The sequence below is a fragment of the Xyrauchen texanus genome, chromosome 6 (genome assembly GCF_025860055.1).
Source record: "Xyrauchen texanus isolate HMW12.3.18 chromosome 6, RBS_HiC_50CHRs, whole genome shotgun sequence".
In the NCBI taxonomy this organism is placed as follows: domain Eukaryota; kingdom Metazoa; phylum Chordata; class Actinopteri; order Cypriniformes; family Catostomidae; genus Xyrauchen; species Xyrauchen texanus.
The window spans coordinates 1,992,477-2,018,144 of record NC_068281.1 but is presented as its reverse complement, the minus strand read 5'-3'; the positions used below and the strand labels follow the sequence as shown (position 1 = coordinate 2,018,144).

At 44.6% G+C, this 25,668-nt stretch overlaps 1 protein-coding gene across 4 annotated transcripts; it reads right to left on the bottom strand.

Annotated features, from left to right (window-relative positions):
- Positions 1 to 75: 75 nt before the first annotated feature.
- LOC127645780 (BTB/POZ domain-containing protein 2) lies at positions 76 to 24,344 on the bottom strand. 4 transcript variants are annotated; one of them, XR_007970802.1, is made up of 10 exons: positions 23,449 to 23,939; positions 22,443 to 22,562; positions 22,200 to 22,356; positions 21,985 to 22,090; positions 19,001 to 19,198; positions 8,892 to 9,084; positions 7,750 to 7,837; positions 2,998 to 3,144; positions 1,455 to 2,900; positions 76 to 1,409 (listed from the first exon to the last, which is right to left on the bottom strand). XR_007970802.1 is itself a non-coding variant. In XM_052129456.1 (9 exons), coding segments are annotated over exons 1-9 (1,173 nt in total). In that variant the 5' UTR covers positions 24,265 to 24,344; the 3' UTR covers positions 76 to 2,738. The 4 variants fall into 4 exon arrangements, 3 of the variants coding, with proteins under 3 accessions (XP_051985416.1, XP_051985415.1, XP_051985413.1); XM_052129456.1 differs by lacking the exon at positions 23,449 to 23,939 and adding an exon at positions 24,263 to 24,344 and having other exon boundaries at positions 76 to 2,900; XM_052129455.1 differs by lacking the exon at positions 23,449 to 23,939 and adding an exon at positions 24,178 to 24,334 and having other exon boundaries at positions 76 to 2,900.
- Positions 24,345 to 25,668: the final 1,324 nt, after the last annotated feature.

The window sequence follows — 25,668 nt, the reverse complement described above, 5'->3', positions numbered from 1 at the left end:
TGGTGACAGGTTTATTATAACTTCAATTGACATTCAACCCATTCAGGAAAGGGACAACTTGAAATGTGTTTGTGATAAGCCACAGATGCTGAACTTGTATTGAACCTGAAATTACATTTTTGAAGTAATTTAATCTTGAAACATTTGTTGCATCCACAAAGCTTGGCACAGACCTTCAGCCTGTTGTCTGGAGTTTACTGAATGTTTAAGGTTTTCCTGTTTTGGACCATTAGGTGAATTTTCAAGGGTCATGAAACTTTGTGAAACTTAAGTTCACAGAAATGGTGGTTTAATGTTGGCATTTGTTACTTTTTTTTTTTTGGTCCCTTTAAAGAAATCTAATTGGCACATATACTACACTTAAAAGGACGGTTCACCCTAAAATGAAATGCCATGCATTTATCCCATAGACGTATTGATTCTCAGCGATAAATTATAAACGTTTAAAGGGGGACCTATTGTGAGCTCCGAGGTTGTAAATCAGTCTGCATAATCTCAGTTTCTGTAATATGTGTATGATCAAATGGTCCTCTTAAAAGAGGTGTGGTTTGAGAATAAAGACACTATAAGCATGAAGCGTGGTGTTTAAAAATCGTGTTTGATAACGGAGTCCTTGGTAAACAACTATATTACCCATGGTGCGTTCAAGAAGATTGACCAATCAGAGATCCGCATTCAGTGAAACGTGGCCGTGCGCGACCGCGCTTTCATGTCGCACTATGAATGACGTAATCGAGTCTTCCTTCACCCTTAAACTATGTATATATCAGAATATTTTGCAATAAACGTAAGAGTTATTTATTTCTGATTAACAATCTAAAAATGGTTTTATATTTTCCCGTCGTTTATAATTAATGACATCATTCACAATGCATCATGGGATTGTAGTCCGTGCACTCATGAAACAGGAAGTATACATCCTTGTATCTTTTTCTTTATGTCCGATTTTCAAATACTTTTTTGCCTTCCGGAACACAGGCGGCTGAAAAAGTGGTCGGTCACTGTTGGGCTCTCCAATTTCTCCAAATAATTTAAATAGGATTGGCCCGTCTCAGCTAAATAATCTCTACTACAGTGCAGGTTGCGCTAGAAAATATATGTATCCGTCACTTTGACGGACTGAGTTGTACATTTTCCGTCATGGTCTCGTTTTATCTGTCATACTTGTTTAAATTTTATGTGCATTAAGGGGCGTTGCATCCATTATAATGGCATATGCATGACAGCGGATAGGCTTCATTGACTCCCCAAGCGCCATTCTGGTGAGTAGACCTGTCAATCAACCGCTGCATTAAAACAAGATTTAGCGTTTTACCAGAACATGCTGATTTTAAATTAAATAAACGTCCAATCGGAAAACGCAAAAGTTCACGGAACAACTTAAGAGGTTATTTAGTTGAGACGGGCCGCTTCTGTTAAAATTAACAGAATTTGAATTTAATTGAAATTGGAACGTTCAACGGATGTAGAAAAATCCCGCCTTAAAGGTAAAACAGCCAATCACCTTTTAGATACAGACATCACATGTCAATGTAATCCGTCCCTGACTACCCTAAATGGAATTGTTCAAACATACTCCTATTTAAAAAATATGATTCTATGATCTCTCCTGTCAAATAAATTGAAACTGGTGCAATATTTACAGACCCATCAACAATGAAAAAATCACTCTGCAGGAGTGTTTGTGCCAAACAGTCTACAGGTGAGATTCATCCTAAATAATAAATAATGTGGCTTCACTGAATGGATTTATTTTTAATCCTCTAGTTTCACTAAGTTTAAAGGAATACATTCCAGGTTCAACACAAGTTGCTCAATGGACAATATTTCTGGCATAACATCGATTACCTAAAAATGTAATTTCGACTCTTTAAAAAAAGCAAAAATGGAGGTTGAGACCACTTACAATGGACGTCAATGGGGCATACTTGTAGGGGATTTAAAGGCAGAAATATGAATATTCTAATTTTATAAAAGCACTTACATTAATTCATCTGTTAAACTTGTGTATTCTTTGACCTGTAAAGTTTGTTTTAGGGATTAAGCGCTACATCTCCATGGCAACAAGTTGTAAAATTGTCTATAACTTCACACAGATGTGGTCAGTAAGTGATTATATATCTCAGTAAAATCATGTTCACACACATATTGTTTATGTCTTGTGTCTATACTTGTGAAACAGTATTTTAATGTTTACAGATTAAACCCCATTGACTTGCATTGGAAGTGTCTCACTGGAACACTCATTTATGCTTTATATAAAGAAATGGGCGGATGAGTCGAAATATATTTTTGTGGTAATCAACATTATGCCACAAATGTGGTCGATTGAGCTGAACCCGGAATATTCCTTTAAGGAGTCATTCTATAGAAACGGGTAATCTTGGCACAAACGGGAAAGTAAAAGATCACGGCATTCCCAAATCTCTTGAATGGCTTCCAAATAATTCCTCACAATCTGTACTCTCATAAATGGAAACCGTAGAGTTGCATATCCATAGAAAGGTGTTGTCCTTAATGGAGATTATAGGCGAATTTCACCCCAAAATAATAGTTGTAATGTGTAAATATGGGCACTCAAAAAGCCTCTACTGTCACTTATTAAATGCACAAAAACCCCTGAAGATAAACCGTCCATCCCATAATGATAATGAGTGGCTCAAATGTCCATTTCTTTTCAGTCCTCTGATATTGTGCCACTGGAAACAGTCCGTGTGAGCCTCGAGTTGCCCCGATGACTACGTGTAGAAGATGATTTCTGGGATTTGTCCGTCTTCAACAGATGTGCCATTGTTGTTGCCTGCGGCGTAGCAGAACGTGAAGCAGGTTTTGGTTCCGGATCCGGATAACTCGTGCGTCACCTTCCTCATGCCTTTAGTGCCGTAGTGTGAATCTGGACCCTGCGAGATGAGAGAGAAGCATTAACTACACTGACAGATGCAGAGACAAGGCTGTAGACTGCTCCTGACAAAACACTCGATGTGATTTTGGCTTTACCTTTAATGTAGCGCAGGCGGTGTAATTGACATTAGGCAGAACCTCCACTGGCTCTTTAAACATGACTCTGAACGTGTTGGCTGACCCGTCACAGCTGAAGCCCGTGTCATTCTGACCCAACACTGTGTTGCTGTCTGTGTGAATGATCTGAATAAAAGAGATTCAGCATAGACAACATGAATTATGATGCTATTCTATTATTAAAGGTGCACATTTGACAAAAATGAAGTCTGTGCAGCTTTATAAATACGTTTCATCGCTAATGGTGCGTTCACATATAACACAAAGAAAATGATCGCCTCGCAAGTTTGACCGCTGGATTATAATTGCGTTTAAACTCGCTAACCCGCGAGTATTCCCCCTACTCTTCCGGAAAAGGACAGGAGGAGGGGCTTCCAAGCTAACCAAAAATTTCCTCAGAACGTCCAATAAATGGCCTCTACGAATGTCCGTGTGTAGGGTGCTCTTGCCGTACTCCAGACGTTCAAGGGGCCATTCACAGGATGTTTAGGGGATGTTCACAGGACGTCCATTCAGGACGTTTAGGACTTGTAGCGAACGTTCAGAATGTCCTCTGAACGTCCGCCAGCGAACGTTACAAAGCGGACCAAATGTGGACGTCCTCGGAAGGCCCGCCAGCGAACATTACAAAGCGGACCAAATGCGGACGTCCTCGGAACGCCCGCCAGCGAACGTTACAAAGCGGACCAAATGCGGACGTCCTCGGAACGCGCGCCAGCGAACGTTACAAAGCGGACTAAATGCGGACGTCCTCGGAACTCCCGCCAGCGAACGTTACAAAGCGGACCAAATGCGGACGTCCTCGGAACGTCCGCCATCAAACGTTACAAAGCGGACCACATTTGGACGTCCTCGGAACGTCCGCCATCGAACGTTAAAAGCGGACGTCTTCGGAACGTCCGCAAGCGAACGTTACAAAGCGGACCAAATTTGGACGTCCTCGGAACGTCCGCAAGCGAACGTTACAAAGTGGATCAAATTTGTCAGCCAGCGACCGTTACAAACGGACCAAATGTGGACGTCCTCGGAACGTCCGCCAACGAACATTACAAAGCGGACCAAATGCAGACGTCCTCGGAACGGCCGCCAGCGAACGTTACAAAGCGGACCAAATGCGGACGTCCTGGGAACGCGCGCCAGCGAACGTTACAAAGCGGACCAAATGCGGACGTCCTCGGAACGCCCGCCAGCGAACGTTACAAAGCGGACCAAATGCGGACGTCCTCGGAACGCCCGCCAGCGACCGTTACAAAGCGGACCAAATGCGGACGTCCTCGGAACGTCCGCCATCGAACGTTACAAAGCGGACCAAATGTAGACCTCCTCGGAAGTCCGCCATCGAACGTTACAAAGCGGACCAAATGCAGACGTCCTCGGAACGTCCGCCAGCGAACGTTACAAAGTGGACCAAATGTGGACGTCCTCGGATTTGGTTACAAAGCGGACGTCCTCGGAACGTCCGCCAGCGAACGTTACAAAGTGGATCAAATTTGTCAGCCAGCGAATGTTACAAAGCGGATCAAATGTGGACGTCCTCGGAACGCCCGCCAGCGAACGTTACAAAACGGACCAAATGTGGACGTCCTCGGAACGCCCGCCAGCGAACGTTACAAAGCGGACCAAATGTGGATGTCCTCTGACCAAATGCGGACGTCCTCGGAACGTCCGCCAGCGAACGTTACAAAGCGGACGTCCTCGGAACGTCCGCCATCGAACGTTACAAAGCGGACCAAATTTGGACGTCCTCGGAACGTCCGCCATCAAACGTTACAAAGCGGACGTCCTCGGAACGTCCGCCATCGAACATTACAAAGCGGACCAAATTTGGACGTCCTCGGAACGTCCGCCATCGAACGTTACAAAGCGGACCACATTTGGACGTCCTCGGAACGTCCGCCATCGAACGTTACAAAGCGGACGTCCTCGGAACGTCCGCCATCGAACGTTACAAAGTGGATCAAATTTGTCAGCCAGCAAACGTTACAAACGGACCAAATGTGGACGTCCTCGGAACGTCCGCCAGCGAACGTTACAAAGTGGATCAAATTTGTCAGCCAGCAAACGTTACAAACGGACCAAATGTGGACGTCCTCGGAATGCCCGCCAGCGAACGTTACAAAGCGGACGTCCTCGGAACGTCCGCCATCGAGCGTTACAAAGCGGACCAAATTTGGACGTCCTCGGAACGTCCGCCATCGAACGTTACAAAGCGGACCACATTTGGACGTCCTCGGAACGTCCGCCATCGAACGTTACAAAGCGGACCAAATTTGGACGTCCTCGGAACGTCCGCCAGCGAACGTTACAAAGTGGATCAAATTTGTCAGCCAGCGAACGTTACAAACGGACCAAATGTGGACGTCCTCGGAATGCCCGCCAGCGAACGTTACAAAGCGGACCAAATGTGGACGTCCTCGGAACGCCCGCCAGCGACCGTTACAAAGCGGACCAAACGTGGACGTCCTCGGAACGCCCGCCAGCGACCGTTACAAAGCGGACCAAATTTGGACGTCCTCGGAACGCCCGCCAGCGACCGTTACAAAGCGGACCAAATTTGGACGTCCTCGGAACGCCCGCCAGCGAACGTTACAAAGCGGACCAAATGTGGACGTCCTCGGAACGCCCGCCAGCGAACGTTACAAAGTGGATCAAATTTGTCAGCCAGCGAACGTTACAAACGGACCAAATGTGGACGTCCTCGGAATGCCCGCCAGCGAACGTTACAAAGTGGATCAAATTTGTTAGCCAGCGAACGTTACAAACGGACCAAATGTGGACTTCCTCGGAATGCCCGCCAGCGAACGTTACAAAGCGGACCAAATGTGGACGTCCTCGGAACGCCCGCCAGCGACCGTTACAAAGCGGACCAAATGTGGACGTCCTCGGAATGCCCGCCAGCGAACGTTACAAAGCGGACCAAATGTGGACGTCCTCGGAACGTCCGCCAGCGAACGTTACAAAGTGGATCAAATTTGTCAGCCAGCGAACGTTACAAACGGACCAAATGTGGACGTCCTCGGAATGCCCGCCAGCGAACGTTACAAAGCGGACCAAATGTGGACATCCTCGGAACGCCCGCCAGCGACCGTTACAAAGCGGACCAAACGTGGACGTCCTCGGAACGCCCGCCAGCGACCGTTACAAAGTGGATCAAATTTGTCAGCCAGCGACCGTTACAAAGCGGACCAAATGTGGACGTCCTCGGAACGCCCGCCAGCGACCGTTACAAAGCGGACCAAATGTGGACGTCCTCGGAATGCCCGCCAGCGAACGTTACAAAGCGGATCAAATTTGTCAGCCAGCGACCGTTACAAAGCGGACCACATTTGGACGTCCTCGGAACGCCCGCCAGCGACGTTACAAAGCGGACCAAATGTGGACGTCCTCGGAATGCCCGCCAGCGACCGTTACAAAGCGGACCAAATGTGGACGTCCTCGGAACGTCCGCCAGCGACCGTTACAAAGCAGACCAAACGTGGACGTCCTCGGAATGCCCGCCAGCGAACGTTACAAAGTGGATCAAATTTGTCAGCCAGCGACCGTTACAAAGCGGACCAAATGTGGACGTCCTCGGAACGCCCGCCAGCGACCGTTACAAAGCGGACCAAATGTGGACGTCCTCGGAGTGCCCGCCAGCGAACGTTACAAAGCGGACCAAATGTGGACGTCCTCGGAACGTCCGCCAGCGAACGTTACAAAGTGGATCAAATTTGTCAGCCAGCGAACGTTACAAACGGACCAAATGTGGACGTCCTCGGAATGCCAGCCAGCGAACGTTACAAAGCGGACCAAATGTGGACGTCCTCGGAACGCCCGCCAGCGACCGTTACAAAGCGGACCAAACGTGGACGTCCTCGGAACGCCCGCCAGCGACCGTTACAAAGCAGACCAAATTTGGACGTCCTCGGAACGCCCGCCAGCGAACGTTACAAAGCGGACCAAATGTGGACGTCCTCGGAACGCCCGCCAGCGACCGTTACAAAGCGGACCAAATGCGGACGTTCTCGGAACGTCCGCCAGCGAACGTTACAAAGCGGACCAAATGCAGACGTCCTCGGAACGTCCGCCAGCGAACGTTACAAAGCGGACCAAATGCGGACGTCCTCGGAACGTCCGCCAGCGAACGTTACAAAGCGGACCAAATGCGGACGTCCTCGGAACGTCCGCCAGCGAATGTTACAAAGCGGACCAAATTTGTCAGCCAGCGAACATTACAAAGCGGACCAAATGTGGACGTCCTCGGATTTGGTTACAAAGTGGACCAAATGCTGACCTAAGTGGATGTTCGCAACGTCCGGGGTATGTTCCCTGTTTGCTGGCTTCTACGACTTTCATAGTAAAGTTCAACCAATAGCTGGAATTAAGTAAACGCGCATATTTTCTGAACTTAACTTCCTCGCTCAATTTCCTCCAAGCGATGTCTTTTTTTGCCCGGTCTCTGTACATGTATAAGGGGTGCTCACACACCGCTACAACAATTCATCCATTTTTCCAGATTTCTTCTGCTACTACATCAGTACGTTAGTGACATCTGGACAATCTCAATGCTGACAGGCTTTCGAGACAACGCGTCAAGCGAATTTCTCGCTGGAGTTGAAAAATTTCAACACGCGAATGAAGCGATTTTGCGTGTTCGAGTCGCGTCGTTCGCATCTTTGCATTGACGAAGCGCTCACTTCGCGTTGTATGTGAACGCACCATAACGCTGCACGTTCAGTTCAGCAGATGTACCTGTAAGTTTACTTGATAGTCTGTAGGTCCGTGAATGGATCCATACAGTCCAAAACCCACGATAAATATCCTGCGATTTACAGAGAACCTGCGAAAACAGACTGAACATTAATACTCCTGAAAAATGACACGACATCATTACAATAAAGATCTGTGATGCTAAAACCATTTAGTTACAGAATTTATCAAGACTGTAAATGACGTGGGCCAATATTGAATTTGATACAGATAAACACATAATTAGTGGTTATAAATTGATTTTTTTGGGCCAATAATGAATAAAATGAGCATTTTAAAAATCAGAACTATTAAGTCTAAAAATAATAATTTAATAAAAAAAAAAATCTTGGCCGATACTGATGTTAAAATAACAATTTGGCCGATACCGTTTTTTATTTATTTAAGTTATTTAATCCCGATTTTGTGCCAGTGAAACAAAGAAATCTTCATTATAAAACCCAACAAAAATTATTCTTGTGAAATATAAATGTAATAAAATTTAAATGTAAAAGTGATTATTAAATAAGATAAATAATTAATATATACAAACATAAATAGTGCTATCCTTCAGCTCTAGTGTTTCCATTGAGGACAATCTTACAGTGGGCTGAACATGGGCCTCTTTACAAAATTAAAAATGGCCTCTTAGCAAATACCTCTGTTTGACACTTTGATTTCTATACCAAACCTTGTGCTCCAGACGTGTCATTAAACGTGAGGTGAACCGCGGTGCCAATGCTTACCGTGGGTGGCGAAACGAACGGTAACGAGAACCGTTACACTCCTAATATGGAGTGATACCAATATGGAGCGGCTGTGGCTCAGGTGGTAGAGCAGGTCGGCCACTAATCACAGGATTGGTGGTTCGATTCCCGGCCCACATGACTCCACATGCCGAAGTGTCCTTGGGCAAGACACTGAACCCCAACTTGCTCCCAATGTCAGGCTAGCGCCTTACATAGCAGCTCTACCACCATTGGTGTATGAATGTGTGTGTGAATGGGTGAATGAGTCAAAAGTGCTTTGAATACCGATAAGGTTAAAAAGGCGCTGTATATATTTACCATTTAATAATAAATCACTAATATCAGCCAATGACCAGAATATATATATTGTACATCCATTATAAGCATCTCTCTCACCGAATGCGGTCGCTAGTTCCGCTGTAGCCCCAGCGGCTCTCCACCTGTCCGAAGCGTGTGATATTGCATTCTTTACCCCGCAGACAGCAGCGCGGCCGGTCGATAAACTCCACGCGTGGTTTAGGGTTTACAGTAAAGTGCAGGAACAGACTCACAACCTCTCTGTCTGTCAGAATGGCCGACTGGGCAGGACCTGAGTGAAACACAGAGCACATGTGCATAAAATCAAATCTCTCCCAAATCACGATAGCGATTTACAGCATATCTTATGGTTATCATCAAACACACACAGCAATAGTTTTTCCCTGTTACGTCCGGTGCTGGAGCGACTGGAAGGGTCCGCTGTTGTTATACAGTATGAGAGCGGCCTCTAGTGGCGAAATCACTGTTTTGACACGTGACACTTAGCATGGAGCGCAACACTTCAGATGCGGATTTAAAACATCAACGAAAAGGTGTGTATACAGTACACGCCATATCATTATAAAGTCATTCAATTGTTGACTAGATGGCCATGGTTCATAGCAGGAAACCGATGGAGTGCGTACTCCAGGTAGGGAAGGAGGTATTGCCCCAAGTGAAGGAGTTCAAGTACCTCGGGGTCTTGTTCACGAGTGAGGGGACAATGGAGCGGGAGGTTGGCCGAAGAATCGGGGCAGCGGGGGCGGTATTGCACTCGCTCTATCGCAGCGTTGTCACGATAAGAGAGCCGGAAGGCAAAGCTCTCAATCTACCGGTCAATTTTTGTTCCTACCCTCACCTATGGTCATGAAGGCTGGGTCATGACCGAAAGAACTAGGCCGAAATGGGTTTCCTCAGAAGGGTGGCGGGCTTCTCCCTTAGAGATAGGGTGAGGAGCTCAGTCATCCGTGAGGAGCTCGGAGTAGAGCCGCTGCTCCTTTGCGTCGAAAGGAGTCAGTTGAGGTGGTTTGGGCATCTGGTAAGGATGCCCCCTGGCCGCCTCCCTAGGGAGGTGTTTCAGGCACGTCCAGCTGGGAGGAGGCCTCGGGGAAGACCCAGGATTAGGTGGAGAGATTACATCTCCATACTGGCCTGGGAACGCCTCGGGGTCCCCCAGTCAGAGCTGGTTAATGTGGCTCGGGATAGGGAAGTTTGGGGCCCCCTGCTGGAGCAGCTGCCCCCGCTACCCGACTTCGGATAAGCGGTTGAAGATGGATGGATGCTGCATGAGCAGAGAACAGCAGTATGTTTGCCGACAAGGCGGAGAGGACGCCAAGCGGTTAGAACAATGTGAGAAAAATACTCACCAAATGTTTAAATGTCATGTTTGTGGGGGGTCTGGGTATCTCAGCGAGTATTGACGCTGACTATCACACTGGAGTCGTGAGTTTGAATCCAGGGCGTGCTGAGTGACTCCAGCCAGGTCTCCTTAGCAACCAAATCGGCCCGGTTGCTAGGGAGGGTAGAGTCACATGGGGTAACTTCCTTGTGCTTGCGATTAGTGGTTCACGCTCTCAATGGGGCGTTCGTTTATGCATTCATTAGCCAGCTAAGTAGCATATTTAAAGTTAGTGATGCAAGATAGCAAATTAAAATCTTCATGCAGCCGAGAGAAACGTATCAACAACTCAGAAACGCATCCGATTTCAATTCAATCGTTTCATCCTCACTGTAATACGATGACTTCAGATCGATCACGTTCTTTTCAATACAGTTTAACAGGAAGCAGGAGTCTCAATACGCTTTTAAAGCTCTTTTTAATTAGACACATCAACTAAACACAGCGCTACTGCACGGGACTCTGAATACACCAAAACAAAGGGGGAATAAAGACGTTCCTCTATCGTGCGTTTACATAGAAAAACAAATGGAAGGTTGTAAAAGCTTTGGGTGTGAACAGCCCCTTACAGTTGGTGGAGGTCTTTGGCCGTTGCGTCTCACTCTCGCATTAGCGTTTCTTGGATTATGGTTTTTTTAAATGCTTTGTTAGGATAGATGTTGAACTTGGAAATGTGCGTCTCGAGATCCTCACGTTCGGTTCCATTCTGTTGTGTTTCGTCTGATTGAACAGCCCCTGATCTGTGCTCATAGTCTGAGCCGCTTCACCCCCGAGTTTAGCCGGATACCTCTGCTGTCTGTGAATATTGCTACTGTACATACAACTGTACTGAATTAAAAACAATGTGATATTTCGCTATTATTATGAAGCTTGAGTCTGGAGTAGGAATCAGTGCATCATTGTAACATCATGTGAACCGTCTATTGAACCGTTTCACCCCTCATTTTACTTTTGACTTAACAGTTGAAAATATGCACCGACTAAACTTTTTATTTATTTATTTTATGCACATTAGTTGAAAATGAAGCGCTCTTTTTTTTTTTTTTTTTTATCAGCCAGGACAGGAATGTTCTTTGCAATAATATAATGTTGCTGAATGGTTTATGCATTTATTGCGCCCTCTTGTGGACTAAGGAAACAACGTCAGAAGTATAACCAAGTATAACGACTACACTGGAGTGGTGGTGGCGTAGTGGGCTAACGCACATAACTGGTAATCAGAAGTTTGCTGGTTCGATCCCCACAGCCACCACCATTGTGTCCTTGAGTAAGGCACTTAACTCCAGGTTGCTCCGGGGGGATTGTCCCTGTAATAAGGGCTCTGTAAGTCGCTTTGGATAAAAGCGTCTCCCAAATGCATAAATGCAAATGTAATGTAAATACATAATACACAAATATTTAAGATCCATTCTCTTAAAGCAAGTCTAAATATCTTATTTGTTGCTTCTCAAGTAAATGTATCTTGTTTTAAGCATTTTTAGAAATGTTTAAATGGAAAACAAGACAAAAACACTTTATAACTAGAGTTTGTTTTTTTTAAGTGAATTTCTTTACTGACTTAAACTTAATAAATAGTATTTTTCCCCCTTTAATTCAGTGAATGTAATTCAGAGGTATTTTAAAAAGAGGATTTTGTCCTCTTTATTGCTAGTAAGCACGTTTAATACAACCTGTTAAGTCGGGACACAAGCTGAATAATCGTTAGATTAATCGATTATCAAAATAATAGTTAGTTGCAGCCCTAATATATGTTATATTATACAGCTTTTTTATTTTTTTTGCTGAAATATCTCTCTCTGTATATATATATATATATATATATATATATATATATATATATATATATATATATATATATATATATATATATATACATACATACATATACATACAGTGGACTCAAGATGGCGCGAGTATGGCTGCTGCGTTGCGAGCTCCGTTACAACACTGCGGTTTATTGTTTGTTTTGTTTACAGTTCTTTGTTTTTTGTCTTGGATGTTGTCTGCCTTATTGTTTACGACAGACAAACGCTTTTGGACATTAGTTCTACAATCACACATCGAAAACCGGACTTCAAATTCCTTAATGCCGACCCGCTGTTTACAAACACGCCGGGCGGAGCCTTTGTCTGTGCTGCTCGGCCGCTGAAACGCAGAAGGAAAAGAGGAAAACGAGCCGGCGTTCTCATCAGAGTAAGACGTCGTGCAAATCGACCCCGCTACCCAGTATACTACTGGCAAATGTTCAGTCTCTGGACAACAAACTCTCGCGAGCTGAGAGCGGATCTCTTTCCAACGAGAGACGAGGGACTGCTGCGTTATGTGCCTTACAGAAACCTGGCTGTCTCACGGAGATTCCAGACTCGGCCATCGAAATCACGGGCTTTTCCGTGCACCGAGCGGACAGAGCGAAAGACCTCTCTGGTAAAAGCAGAGGTGGTGGTGTATGTTTTATGATCAACAAATCATGGTGTGATCAGAGGAACGTACATTTCATCAAGTCTTTTTGCTCTCCTGATCTGGAATATCTCATGCTTCTGTGTCGACCATTCTGGCTGCCGAGGGAATTCACAGCGGTTATCATCACAGCTGTGTACATCCCCCGCAAGCCGACACAGACCGGGCACTCAGGGAACTGTATGGGTGTATAAGTGAGCAGGAAACCGCAGCACCCTGAGGCTGCGTTCATTGTTGCCGGGGACTTTAACAAAGCCAACTTCAAAGCAATCGCCCCAAAATACCACCAACACATAAAGTTCAACACACGAGGGACCGGGTTTTGGATCATTGTTACTCTCCCTTCCGGAAGGCTACAAATCCCTCCCCGCCCCCATTTGGCAATCGGACCATTCTTCCGTTCTGCTTCTGCCCGCTTACAGGCAGAAACTGAAACAGGAAGCACCCACCCTCAGAACGATCCAGTGCTGGTCGGACCAATCAGACTCTGCGCTACAAGACTGTTTTGATCACGCGGACTGGGAGATGTTCCGGTCCGCCTCTGATGACGACTATCGAGGTTTACGCTGACAGCGTAACGTGTTTCATCAGGAAGTGCGTAGAGGACGTTGTTCGACCAAAACTATACGGATATACCCCAACCAGAAACCATGGGTTAACTGGCGATGTTCAGCTGGCACTCACTGCGCGGACCTCCGCTTTAATTCTCCTAACACGGAGGAGCGTAAACAAGCCAGTTATGCCCTCCGTAACACTATCAGTGCAGCTAAACGCCAGTACAGGCACAAGCTTGAAGGCCAGTTCAACACCACTGACTCTAGAAGTATGTGGCAGGGAATTAACACAATCACGGACTACAAGCGGAATAAAGTCTCCGCCATGAACACCGCTGCATCTCTCCCGGACCGAACTTAATACATTTTATGCTCGTTTTGAGGACAGTAACACCGCCCTCGCGGAGAGAGCACTTCGCTGCTGACGCTACAGAGGTTGATTCACTCTCCGTCTCTGTTGTGGATGTAACCCGATCATTCCGACGGGTGAACATCCGTAAAGCCGCTGGTCCAGACGGCATTCGGGCCGCGTCATCAGAGCGTCTTGCGAATCAACTGGCTGGTGTTTTTACGGACATTTTCAATCTGTCCCTCTCCCTGTCTGTAGTCCCCACATGCTTCAAAACATCAACCATTGTGCCTGTACCGAAGCAAGCTATAATCACATGCTTAAATGACTGGCGTCCTGTTGCTCTGACCCCCATCATCAGCAAATGCTTCGAGAGGTTAATCAGAGATCACATCTGCTCTGTTCTGCCCCCTCTTTGGACCCATTGCAGTTTGCCTACCGCAACAACCGCTCCACTGATGATGCCATTGCATCTACAATACACACTGCTCTCTCCCACCTGGAAAAAGGAACACATATGTGAGAATGCTGTTTGTAGACTACAGCTCAGCATTCAACACCATAGTGCCCTCCAAGCTTGATGAGAAACTCCGGGCTCTGGGCTTAAACAGCTCGCTGTGCAGCTGGATCCTGGATTTCCTGTCAGGCAGACGTCAGGTGGTTAGAATGGGCAGCAACACCTCCTCATCACTGACCCTCAACACTGGAGCCCGCAGGGCTGTGTTCTCAGCCCACTCCTGTATTCCCTGTACACACATGACTGTGTGGCAACACATAGCTCCAATGCCATCATTAAGTTTGCTGACGATACGACGGTGGTAGGTCTGATCACTGACAATGATGAAAGAGCCTACAGAGAGGAGGTGCACACTCTGACACGCTGGTGTCAGGAGCACAACCTCTCCCTCAACGTCAGTAAAACCAAGGAGCTTGTTGTGGACTTCAGGAAGAAAGACGGAGAACACAGCCCCATCACCATCAATGGAGCACCGGTGGAGAGAGTCAGCAGCTTCAAGTTCCTCGGTGTCCACATTACTGAGGAACTCACATGGTCCGTCCACACTGAGGCCGTTGTGAAGAAGGCTCACCAGCTCTCTTCTTCCTGAGACGGCTGAGGAAGTTTGGAATGAACCACCACATCCTCACACGGTTCTACACCAGCACTGTAGAGAGCATCCTGACTGGCTGCATCACCGCCTGGTACGGCAATAGCACCGCGTACAACTGCAAAGCCCTGCAAAGGGTGGTGCGAACTGCCAGGAACATCATCGGAGGTGAGCTTCCTCCCTCCAGGACATATACACCAGGCGGTGTGTGAAAAAAGCTCGGAGGATCATCAGAGACTCCAGTCACCCAAGTCATGGGCTGTTCTCACTGCTACCATCAGGCAGGCGTGTATCGCAGCATCAGGACCCGCACCAGCCGACTACATGATAGCTTTTTCCCCAAGCAATCAGACTGTTGAACTCTTGATCTATCAGGATCAATAATTAGCACTGCACTTTATTAATCTATAATCTCACACTGGACTGTCAACATATTCTCCTCAATACAACTGCTATATATATATATATACACATATATATTTCATATACTCCCACTTATTGTATTGTATTGTATATTCTGTTCTATATTCTGCATTGTATATAATTATTGTGTTGTGTAAGTATGTGTACATCTGATTTGTAAATTGTTTTGTGTAAGTATGTGTACATTTGATATGTAAATTGTTTTGTGTAAGTATGTTGTTTATTGTAATTGGTATATGTCTCGTCACTGTCATGACTGCTATGTTGCTCGGAACTGCACACAAGAATTTCACCTACTGTTGCACTTGTGTACATGGTAGTGTGACAATAAAGTGATTTGATTTGATTTGATTTGATTTTGACATACATACACACACACACACACTCACCTAAAGGATTATGAGGAACACATACTAATACTGTGTTTGACCCCTTTCGCCTTCAGAACTGCCTTAATTCTACGTGGCATTGATTCAACAAGGTGCTGAAAGCATTCTTTAGAAATGTTGGCCCATATTGATAGGATAGCATCTTGCAGTTGATGGAGATTTGTGGGATGCACATCCAGGGCACGAAGCTCCCGTTCCACCACATCCCAAAGATGCTCTATTGGGTTGAGATCTGGTGACTGTGGGGGCCATTTTAGTACAGTGAACTCATTGTCATGTTCAAGAAACCAATTTGAAGTGATTCGAGCTTTGTGACATGGTGCATTATCCTGCTGGAAGTAGCCATCAGAGGATGGGTACATGGTGGCCATAAAGGGATGGACATGGTCAGAAACAATGCTCATTTAAACGATGCCCAATTGGCACTAAGGGGCCTAAAGTGTGCCAAGAAAACATCCCCCACACCATTACACCACCAGCCTGCACAGTGGTAACAAGGCATGATGGATCCATGTTCTCATTCTGTTTACGCCAAATTCTGACTCTACCATCTGAATGTCTCAACAGAAATCGAGACTCATCAGACCAGGCAACATTTTTCAAGTCTTCAACTGTCCAATTTTGGTGAGCTCTTGCAAATTGTTGCCTCTTTTTCCTATTTGTAGTGGAGATGAGTGGTACCCGGTGGGGTCTTCTGCTGTTGTAGCCCATCCGCCTCAAGGTTGTGCGTGTTGTGGCTTCACAAATGCTTTGCTGCATACCTCGGTTGTAACGAGTGGTTATTTCAGGCAAAGTTGCTCTTCTATCAGCTTGAATCAGTCGGCCCATTCTCCTCTGACCTCTAGCATCAACAAGGCAATTTCAGCCCACAGGACTGCCGCATACTGGATGTTTTTCCTTTTCACACCATTCTTTGTAAACCCTAGAAATGGTTGTGCGTGAAAATCCCAGTAACTGAGCAGATTGTGAAATACTCAGACCGGCCCGTCTGGCACTAACAACCATGCCACGCTCAAAATTGCTTAAATCACCTTTCTTTCCCATTCTGACATTCAGTTTGGAGTTCAGGAGATTGTCTTGACCAGGACCACACCCCTAAATGCATTGAAGCAACTGCCATGTGATTGGTTGATTAGATAATTGCATTAATGAGAAATTGAACAGGTGTTCCTAATAATCCTTTAGGTGAGTGTGTATATATATATATATATAAATATTAGGGCTGTCAATCGAATAAAATTTTTAATCGAATGAATTACATGGTGTCCCGATTAATCGCATATACAAATATTTGCTGAGAAAGCCCCTCATATAACAATAATTCAATATATAATGATTATACATATTTAAATCAATATATAATTATACATAGTTATCTTTAAATATAAAAAAATTATATATCTACAGTGAGGAAAATAAGTATTTGAACACCCTGCTATTTTGCAAGTTCTCCCATTTAGAAATCATGGAGGGGTCTGAAATTGTCATCGTAGGTGCATGTCCACTGTGAGAGACATAATCTAAAAAAAAAATCCAGAAATCACAATGTATGATTTTTTAACTATTTATTTGTATGATACAGCTACAAATAAGTATTTGAACACCTGAGAAAATCAATGTTAATATTTGGTACAGTAGCCTTTGTTTGCAATTACAGAGGTCAAACGTTTCCTGTAGTTTTTCACCAGGTTTGCACACACTGCAGGAGGGATTTTGGCCCACTCCTCCACACAGATCTTCTCTAGATCAGTCAGGTTTCTGGGCTGTCGCTGAGAAACACGGAGTTTGAGCTCCCTCCAAAGATTCTCTATTGGGTTTAGGTCTGGAGACTGGCTAGGCCACGCCAGAACCTTGATATGCTTCTTACAGAGCCACTCCTTGGTTATCCTGGCTGTGTGCTTCGGGTCATTGTCATGTTGGAAGACCCAGCCTCGACCCATCTTCAATGCTCTAACTGAGGGAAGGAGGTTGTTCCCCAAAATCTCGCAATACATGGCCCCGGTCATCCTCTCCTTAATACAGTGCAGTCAGCCCTGTCCCATGTGCAGAAAAACACCCCCAAAGCATGATGCTACCACCCCCATGCTTCACAGTAGGGATGGTGTTCTTGGGATGGTACTCATCATTCTTCTTCCTCCAAACACGGTTAGTGGAATTATGACCAAAAAGTTCTATTTTGGTCTCATCTGACCACATGACTTTCTCCCATGACTCCTCTGGATCATCCAAATGGTCATTGGCAAACTTAAGACGGGCCTTGACATGTGCTGGTTTAAGCAGGGGAACCTTCCGTGCCATGCATGATTTCAAACCATGACGTCTTAGTGTATTACCAACAGTAACCTTGGAAACGGTGGTCCCAGCTCTTTTCAGGTCATTGACCAGCTCCTCCCGTGTAGTTCTGGGCTGATTTCTCACCTTTCTTAGGATCATTGAGACCCCACGAGGTGAGATCTTGCATGGAGCCCCAGTCCGAGGGAGATTGACAGTCATGTTTAGCTTCTTCCATTTTCTAATGATTGCTCCAACAGTGGACCTTTTTTCACCAAGCTGCTTGGCAATTTCCCGTATCCCTTTCCAGCCTTGTGGAGGTGTACAATTTTGTCTCTAGTGTCTTTGGACAGCTCTTTGGTCTTGGTCATGTTAGTAGTTGGATTCTTACTGATTGTATGGGGTGGACAGGTGTCTTTATGCAGCTAACGACCTCAAACAGGTGCATCTAATTTAGGATAATAAATGGAGTGGAGGTGGACATTTTAAAGGCAGACTAACAGGTCTTTGAGGGTCAGAATTCTAGCTGATAGACAGGGGTTCAAATACTTATTTGCAGCTGTATCATACAAATAAATTAGTTAAAAAATCATATATTGTGATTTCTGGATTTTTTTTTTAGATTATGTTTCTCACAGTGGACATGCACCTACGATGACAATTTCAGACCCCTCCATGATTTCTAAGTGGGAGAACTTGCAAAATAGCAGGGTGTTCAAATACTTATTTTCCTCACTGTATATATATATATATATATATACATATATATATATATATATATTCACTTACTGCGTGTTGCTCACACAGCTGAAGTTTCACTTACTGCCCCCTGGAGTACACAGGTGGTACTACAAGTTTGCATTTCTCAGGAATCTTCCTTATTACGGTCGGTGGGCATTGCAAATCAATCAATCAATCAATCAATCAATCTCTCTCTCCCCCATTCACTGCTATTTTCAGGTTTTCCACGACTGCAGGAACCCTGCTTTTGGTACGCAGCAAATTTCATGCTAATACATGTACTGTTTAAATGTTGGACATACTCTCAAAACAGTGTGATAGCTGGATATTTGACATGTTTATTTGCAGTGCTGCCTGTTAGATTTCCACTCTTATTCATACTGAGGGAGGAGACGTTCATTGCCTGTGGTCACTGACAGCAAGCCTCAAATGCACTACAGTAAACAACCACATTGAACATTGCTGAAAATAACCCGCAATATCTAATTAATTCCAACAAATGGCAGCATTTATACAGACCTGCGGCAAACTCCTCTATCGTCATGAGGGGGAAGCGGATGAGACCGAGGGCTTTGCCCAGCACACGTCTCTTGTTCTCTGGTGTGGGCTGTAGCTGCTGACGGTGAGCCTCTGCCTCTGCCCAGCGGACCGCTGACCCGAACAAACGTACCTCTCGCACGCCCAGAGTGTCCCTCTCCAAAACTGCAACCAGTGTGTCTGTGACAAACACACAAAAAGAGTTACGACAAGCTTACAGTGGCCCCAAAAAGTATTTGGACACTTAAAGGGACAGTACACCCAAAAATGAAAATTCTCATAATTTACTGCAGAACACAAATGAAGATTTTTAGAAGAATAGTTGTGAATGGTGGCCAGATCTTTGAAGCTCCAAAAAGCACATAAAAGGCAACATATAAGTACTCCATAAGACTTCAGTGGTTTAATCCATGTCTTCTGAAGTGATATGATATGAAATTCTCCTTCCAGCCCAGTAAGTGGCAACACACATGAATGCGAATCACCCAAAACCACAAGAAGAATATGAAAGTGAATGTGTAGATCTATAGTAAAAAGGACTTAAATATTTAACTACTTCTCACAAACACCCATTATATCACTTCACTTCCCCAATCTGGAACGCCCAATCCCCAATGCGCTCCAAGTCCTCGTGGTGGTGTAGTGACTTGCCTCAATCCGGGTGGCGGACAATGAACCTCAGTTGCCTCCGCGTCTGAGACCGTCAATCCGCGCATCTTATCATGTGGCTTGTTCTGCGCATTACCACGGCGACGTAGCGTGTCTGGAGGCTTCACGCTATTCTCCGCGGCATCCACGCACAACTCCCCACACAGAGAGCGAGAACCACATTATAGCGAACACGAGGAGGTTACCTCATGTGACTCCACCCTCCCTAGCAACCGGGCCAATTTGGTTGCTAAGGAGACCTGGCTGGAGTCACTCAGCACGCCCTGGATTCAAACTCGTGACTCCAGGTGTGATAGTCAAAGTCAATACTCGCTGAGATACACAGACCCCATAAAGACATTGATCTAACCCAGGGGTCTGCAACCTATGGCATGCATGCCAGCATTGGCATGTGGAGGGGTAATCACTGGCACACCAGTAACGGTTAGGCTGTGCGTTTGTGATGCGCAGCGCGAGTCTCGATACACTTTAATAGTGTTTATTCAGATCATCAGGCTTTGCACACATTTTTCACTCAAAATGTTATGCTGATAGTAGTGTTGACTAGATGTGGGCGTGTCTAGCGACGCGACAAAGTTGAGACAAGTTCAACTTTATTCAAATGAAGAGCGACTAACAGAAGCGACAGCCAATAGGAGAGAAGACGGTAGAGCTCACGTGATCCTTTTCCCTCTCTCTCTCTCTCTCTCTCTCTCTCTCTCAGCTCCTGCAGTAACGGAAAGATGGATGAAAGGCTAATTCTTGCTGTTAGCAATTTTCCAGTGCTCTATGATATGGATATGGTATATCCAGCCGCAGCTCTTGCACCAGCCGGTGGTACTCGCCGTGCTGACTCCGAGATTTAATGATTTTGTGGACCCAGACAGACCGGCGTTTGCGTATGCGCCGCAGATAAACAGCCGCTATGGCAAACAGCATGCCTTGTTTCTCATTCATCTTTGATATAAAGCATTTTATGTACTGATTCCATTTATATTTAGTCTTTTCCCTCCAAAATGTTTGTTTTTAGCGCCAAGAAAAGCGATTTGCTGTCAAGAGCAATGGAATGACATCCGTGAATGTCATTTATAAACGTTACTAGGCAACCAGTAGTGGGAACGCCCACTAGCGACTTCACCGCCAGCCACTGGCGACCTGCAGCGACAAAGTCTCTGGCAGTGTGTACGCAGATTTAGTCTGTATGAGCTGCATGAGCTTTAAATGAATGTCTGAAGCCTCTCGCTCGTATGCTGGAAACTCCACAGACTAAAAGAATAATTCGCATTTTATGAGATGACAGAGCAGAGCACTAATCCACGGTGAAGCGCTATTTTGATATATATATTATATTATTAAATTTGTGCAGCATTTGCGGTTTAATAATTACACTGGGACATGTAGTGAACTACGGAGAGGTTAAACTTCCATCATAATAAAAGCACGATTCATAATAAAAGCTAAACGCTTGCAATTGCAACAGAAATATATCATAACTGTATATGTAGAAATAATAATAATATTATTATTGTAATAATAATAATAATAATAAAAAATAATGATTAATGAATAATGATTGTACTAATAATAACAATTAAGCAATATATCACAAGCAAGAGTGCATTTAAATTAGTAATTAGTAAAAGTTTGTTAAAAAATGCAATTGTATGTTGAAAAGTAATTTCTTTTTTATTAGACACCATTTTAATAATGAAATTAAATTAAACTGTAAAACATGGAATTCTGGAAAAATGTATATGCAGGAAAAATAAAACCTGCTAAGAGTTAGAAACACTTTAGGGAAACATGAATCTTTTAATATATTATTCACATTGAAAATTAACTTTAAATAGGCTAAAGCAGGGCTGGATTGGTAATCTGGAATACCGGGCATTTTCCAGGTGGACCGACACACTTTGGGGACGATCAGGGGCGGACTGGCCATCGGGAGAACCGAGCGGGCCGGTGGGTCGGCCGCGAAACGGGCCTAAAGGCCGCGATAAGCTAAAACAACCCACTGCGTTATGCAGAACAGACCACAAAAACCCCCCATAAGATCAACAACTTTTAGTTTTATGCTGCATTTATGTTCTTTTTGGAGCTTCAAAGTTCTGGTCACCATTCACTTGCATTGTATGGATCAACAGAGCGGAGATATTCTTCTAAAACTCTTTATTGGCATGAGGGTGAGAAAATGATGAGAGACTTTTCAGTTGTAGGCGAACTGTCCCTTTAAGTCACATTTAAATATGTCTGAATGTCACTGCAAAAGGAGCGGAGATATTTAGCTGTGATAACGGTTTCTCTCAGTGATTTAGTACCCAGATCGACATCTGTGAATCCCTCCGCAGCCAGAGCGTCTCCTGTGTTCTTGTCAATGTTCTCCAGACACAGACTGGCCAACTGCGGCTCGTCGAAGAGTCGAGCCTTAAAAGAAAACAACCCCTCTTTCAGATCCACAAGTAACCTGCTTATAATCTGGCGTGAATCCATTACATATTTTGGGCAAATATGCGGTGTCCTGAATCAGGTGTACCTGTGTGAGCAGCATGAAGGCGTTATCCGCTCGCAGGTTCTTCTTGAGAAACTCGACGCAATGGGCCTCCAGGGCCGGCACGGCATATTTCTTTGCGGTGTACAGAGTGGTCATCACTGTCTCTGGTCCAATGTGAACTTCATCAGAGTATAAGAACCTGGAAAGAAGGTCTCGGTCAACATCTACATGCATAAAAGCTTGCAGGAACATGTATGCATCTACATGCTGAGACAAATATCATACTTCAGTAAGGAAAGGAACGCAGCAGCTTCGACATCAGGGAGCTCGATTTCTGTAGATGTGGTGGCCATGCCTCCATTAAACATGGCATCGAACACCGCACTGCCAACCGCCAGAACAAACCTGCAAAACAAAAGCATGTCCGGGTCAGACTTCACCACAAAAATAAAAAACAAGCATTTTCAGAAAGAAAACCAAACCTTTTATTAGGACCATTAAGATTTTTTTTTGTATTGTGACAGTGAGATCCCCCCTCAAAATATTTGATCCCAGTGCCATTAAAACATAAAAACTATGATATTATGCTTTCATTCTGGTGCCCTGGAGTCAACATTAACAGTTTAATATTTTCCACCAGATGGCGCCACTTTCCTCATTTTTAGCCTATGGAGCAAATACATACTTTTCCCCTATTCACTGTATTATAGAGCACTGCAGGCCAATTGAATAAATTATGCAGATAAAATTGTGTGTGTGTGTGTGTGTGTGTTAGTATGGATGTCACAGTGTGTTATGTATGTGTGTATAAAGAAATGTGTGTGTGTGTATAAAACAAGTGGCATTATATAAACAAACTGGAATTTAAAGGGTTAAAATCCTGAAAATTAATGAATATTTGGTAGTTATGATCAGGACTGATGTTGGTTAAAAAAGTGGAAAATAATATTAATATATAATAGTTTATGGCTGTTTTTTGACGTGGACATTTTTGTCCTCCAAGGACCTCCGAGTAACTTTTTTAAGGGATAATCTTCCATTTCTTTCACACAAAGCTATCATATGACTTAAGACTTGGAAATAAGTATGATTCATATTGACAACTTTTATGGTGCTTGACAGCCCCAGTCCGAATTCACTTCCTGCTAAACTGTGTTCCACGGTAGAAAGTCATACGGGATTGGAACGACATGACGGTGAGTAAATGATGACAGAATGTTCATTTATGGGTGAACTAGCAGTTTGCTGGCATACTGTTTTATCACATTGAATTGGTGTATTTAGTAATTACCTGTGTGCAGGTATCCGCTGAACACCCATTCCTTTACCCACTAGAAAGTGAACGTCGCTCAGCACTTCATTATTGAACAGAAACGCAAATCTCTCCTTCACGGTGCTTTTCGTCGCTTGCCAGTTATAAACGGGTTCCCGGTACACAAGCACGGCGGCAGCGGAGTGCGTGACGACCGCCGGTGTCATCGCTGCGTTAGACGGGTTTCCTGTCATATTCGAGGCGACAGGAGCTAGCGGCCCCGTCAGCGGAAGAGAGTTCATCAGGTTAGGCGGAGGTCCCGACGCAACACCGGGGCTTTCCAGGCCTGCAGGCCCCGGCTGAGGGTTCGAGCGCCTGGTAGTGCCCTGAGACCCTCCAACGCCCACGACGGATCCTCCGTGAGCCGCAGCTATTGCGTAAGGACTGTTACTCGGTTGGCTGTTACCCAGAGGTCCGGATACATTTAAACACGGAACCCGACCGCTATTGTCTCCTGTAGCCATCTTGGATTGAGGCGCGCGCCCGCCGAATCAGTAAACAAATCGCGCGCTCTTTTATTTTTAAATTAAACTTCAAACAAAGTCAATGTAGAGTCAGAACTGCAATAATACATACATATATATATATATATATATATATATATATATATATATATATATATATATATATATAAAGAGAGAGAGAGACAGAAAAACATACAGCAAGTGGGGTAGGCTAAACATTATGTAAATATATTAAAGGACTCACATGTGAATGAAAAATAGTCTTGATATATATTTGAATTTCCTTTTCAAGAGCCAAAATCTAAGGTTGGGGTTTAAATTGTACTTACATTTATGTATATGAAATTTAGCAAAAATTTATAATGTAGTATACAAATCGAGCACACGGTCAGTATGCTGTCAGCGCATGCGCACAACATCCGGTCTGCAGAGCACGTGACCAGTTTGCTCTAATATTTACTCTTCTAAATTGACAGTCAGCGTCAATTCTCGATGAGCTGTTGTTATTTGTGCACATATTAACACATTACGCAGAGCATAATAAAGTCAGATGTTTATGAAGGATTTGAAGACTTTGGAGGATTTCTTAATAACTGAACTCAAGAGTGATGATCAGCTGGTTAACTGGGAGTCGAGTGTTCATTGTTTTTATCGTTGCATTTGGTGTCACCAGTGGAGTTGCAATGACAGCAACTTTTACATCAGTATTGTCTCTAATTGTAGTTACTTGCCCCTCAACACTGCAGCTATGCTCACATTATATTGTTTGTCAGTATTAATTATTATAATGATGTTTGCTAAGATCTGTGAGAAGACTGTCCTCAAGAGAGTTGAAGGAACTGTGGAAACTGGTTATGAATACAATGGAGAAAACCATCGTCCTTCCAAAACTGACCGACCAAATAGTGTATGTGCACGCAAAAGATAAACACAACATTCATTCACACCACAACAAGTACTGCAGTATTTTTATGCAGTACGAAAGTAAAATGGGTTGCAAATCCCATTTCATGTTGACTTTAATATTCTCAAACTCACACGCGCGCGCACTCTCTCTCTCTCACACACACTCTCTCCCTCTCTCACACACGCGCACCCAGTGATTTTCCAATTAAAATAATGGTTAAAGGAATATTCCAGGTTCAATACACGTTACACATCATCTTCACCAGCAGTAGAACCATGAGCCTGTGTAGCCGAGCGAGTATTGCCACTGACTATCACACCTGGAGTCGTGATTTTGAATCCAAGGCGTGCTGAGTGACTCCAGTCAGGTCTCCTTAGCAACTAAATTGGCCCGGTTGCTAAGGAGGGTACAGTCACATGGGGTAACCTCCTCTTGGTCGCTATAATGTGGTTCTCGCTCTCGGTGAGGCGTGTGGGGAGTTGTGCGTGGATGAGAATATCGTTTAGCCTCCACACGTGCTACGTCTTCACGGTACAAGCCACGTGATCAGATGCGGGATTGACGGTCTCAGAAGCGGAGGCAACTGAGATTCGTCCTCCGCCACCCGGATTGAGACGAGTAATCGCACCACCACAAGGACATACTTAGTAGTGGGAATTGGGGAGAAAGCAGTTTTAATTATTTTAAGTATATATATATGTAAACTATATTCAAACACATCCCAAATTTGCTACATGTAAAACTGTTTACATGTTCCTTTAATTAAAAGGTGTCTACCGGTTAGTTTTAAAGGAAAGCTAATCTTATTAATTATGCATTTTAAATATC

Bases quoted from the DNA above. Each gene is read 5' to 3' on its own strand.
- LOC127645780 (XM_052129453.1), bottom strand. From the start codon at position 23,933: ATGGCTACAGGAGACAATAGCGGTCGGGTTCCGTGTTTAAATGTATCC. The intron at 22,563-23,448 runs GTAATTACTAAA...TTTGTTTTGCAG, and splicing joins CAGCGGATACCTGCACACAG to GTTTGTTCTGGCGGTTGGCA. The intron at 7,838-8,891 runs GTGAGAGAGATG...CTGTTTTCGCAG, and splicing joins GGAACTAGCGACCGCATTCG to GTTCTCTGTAAATCGCAGGA.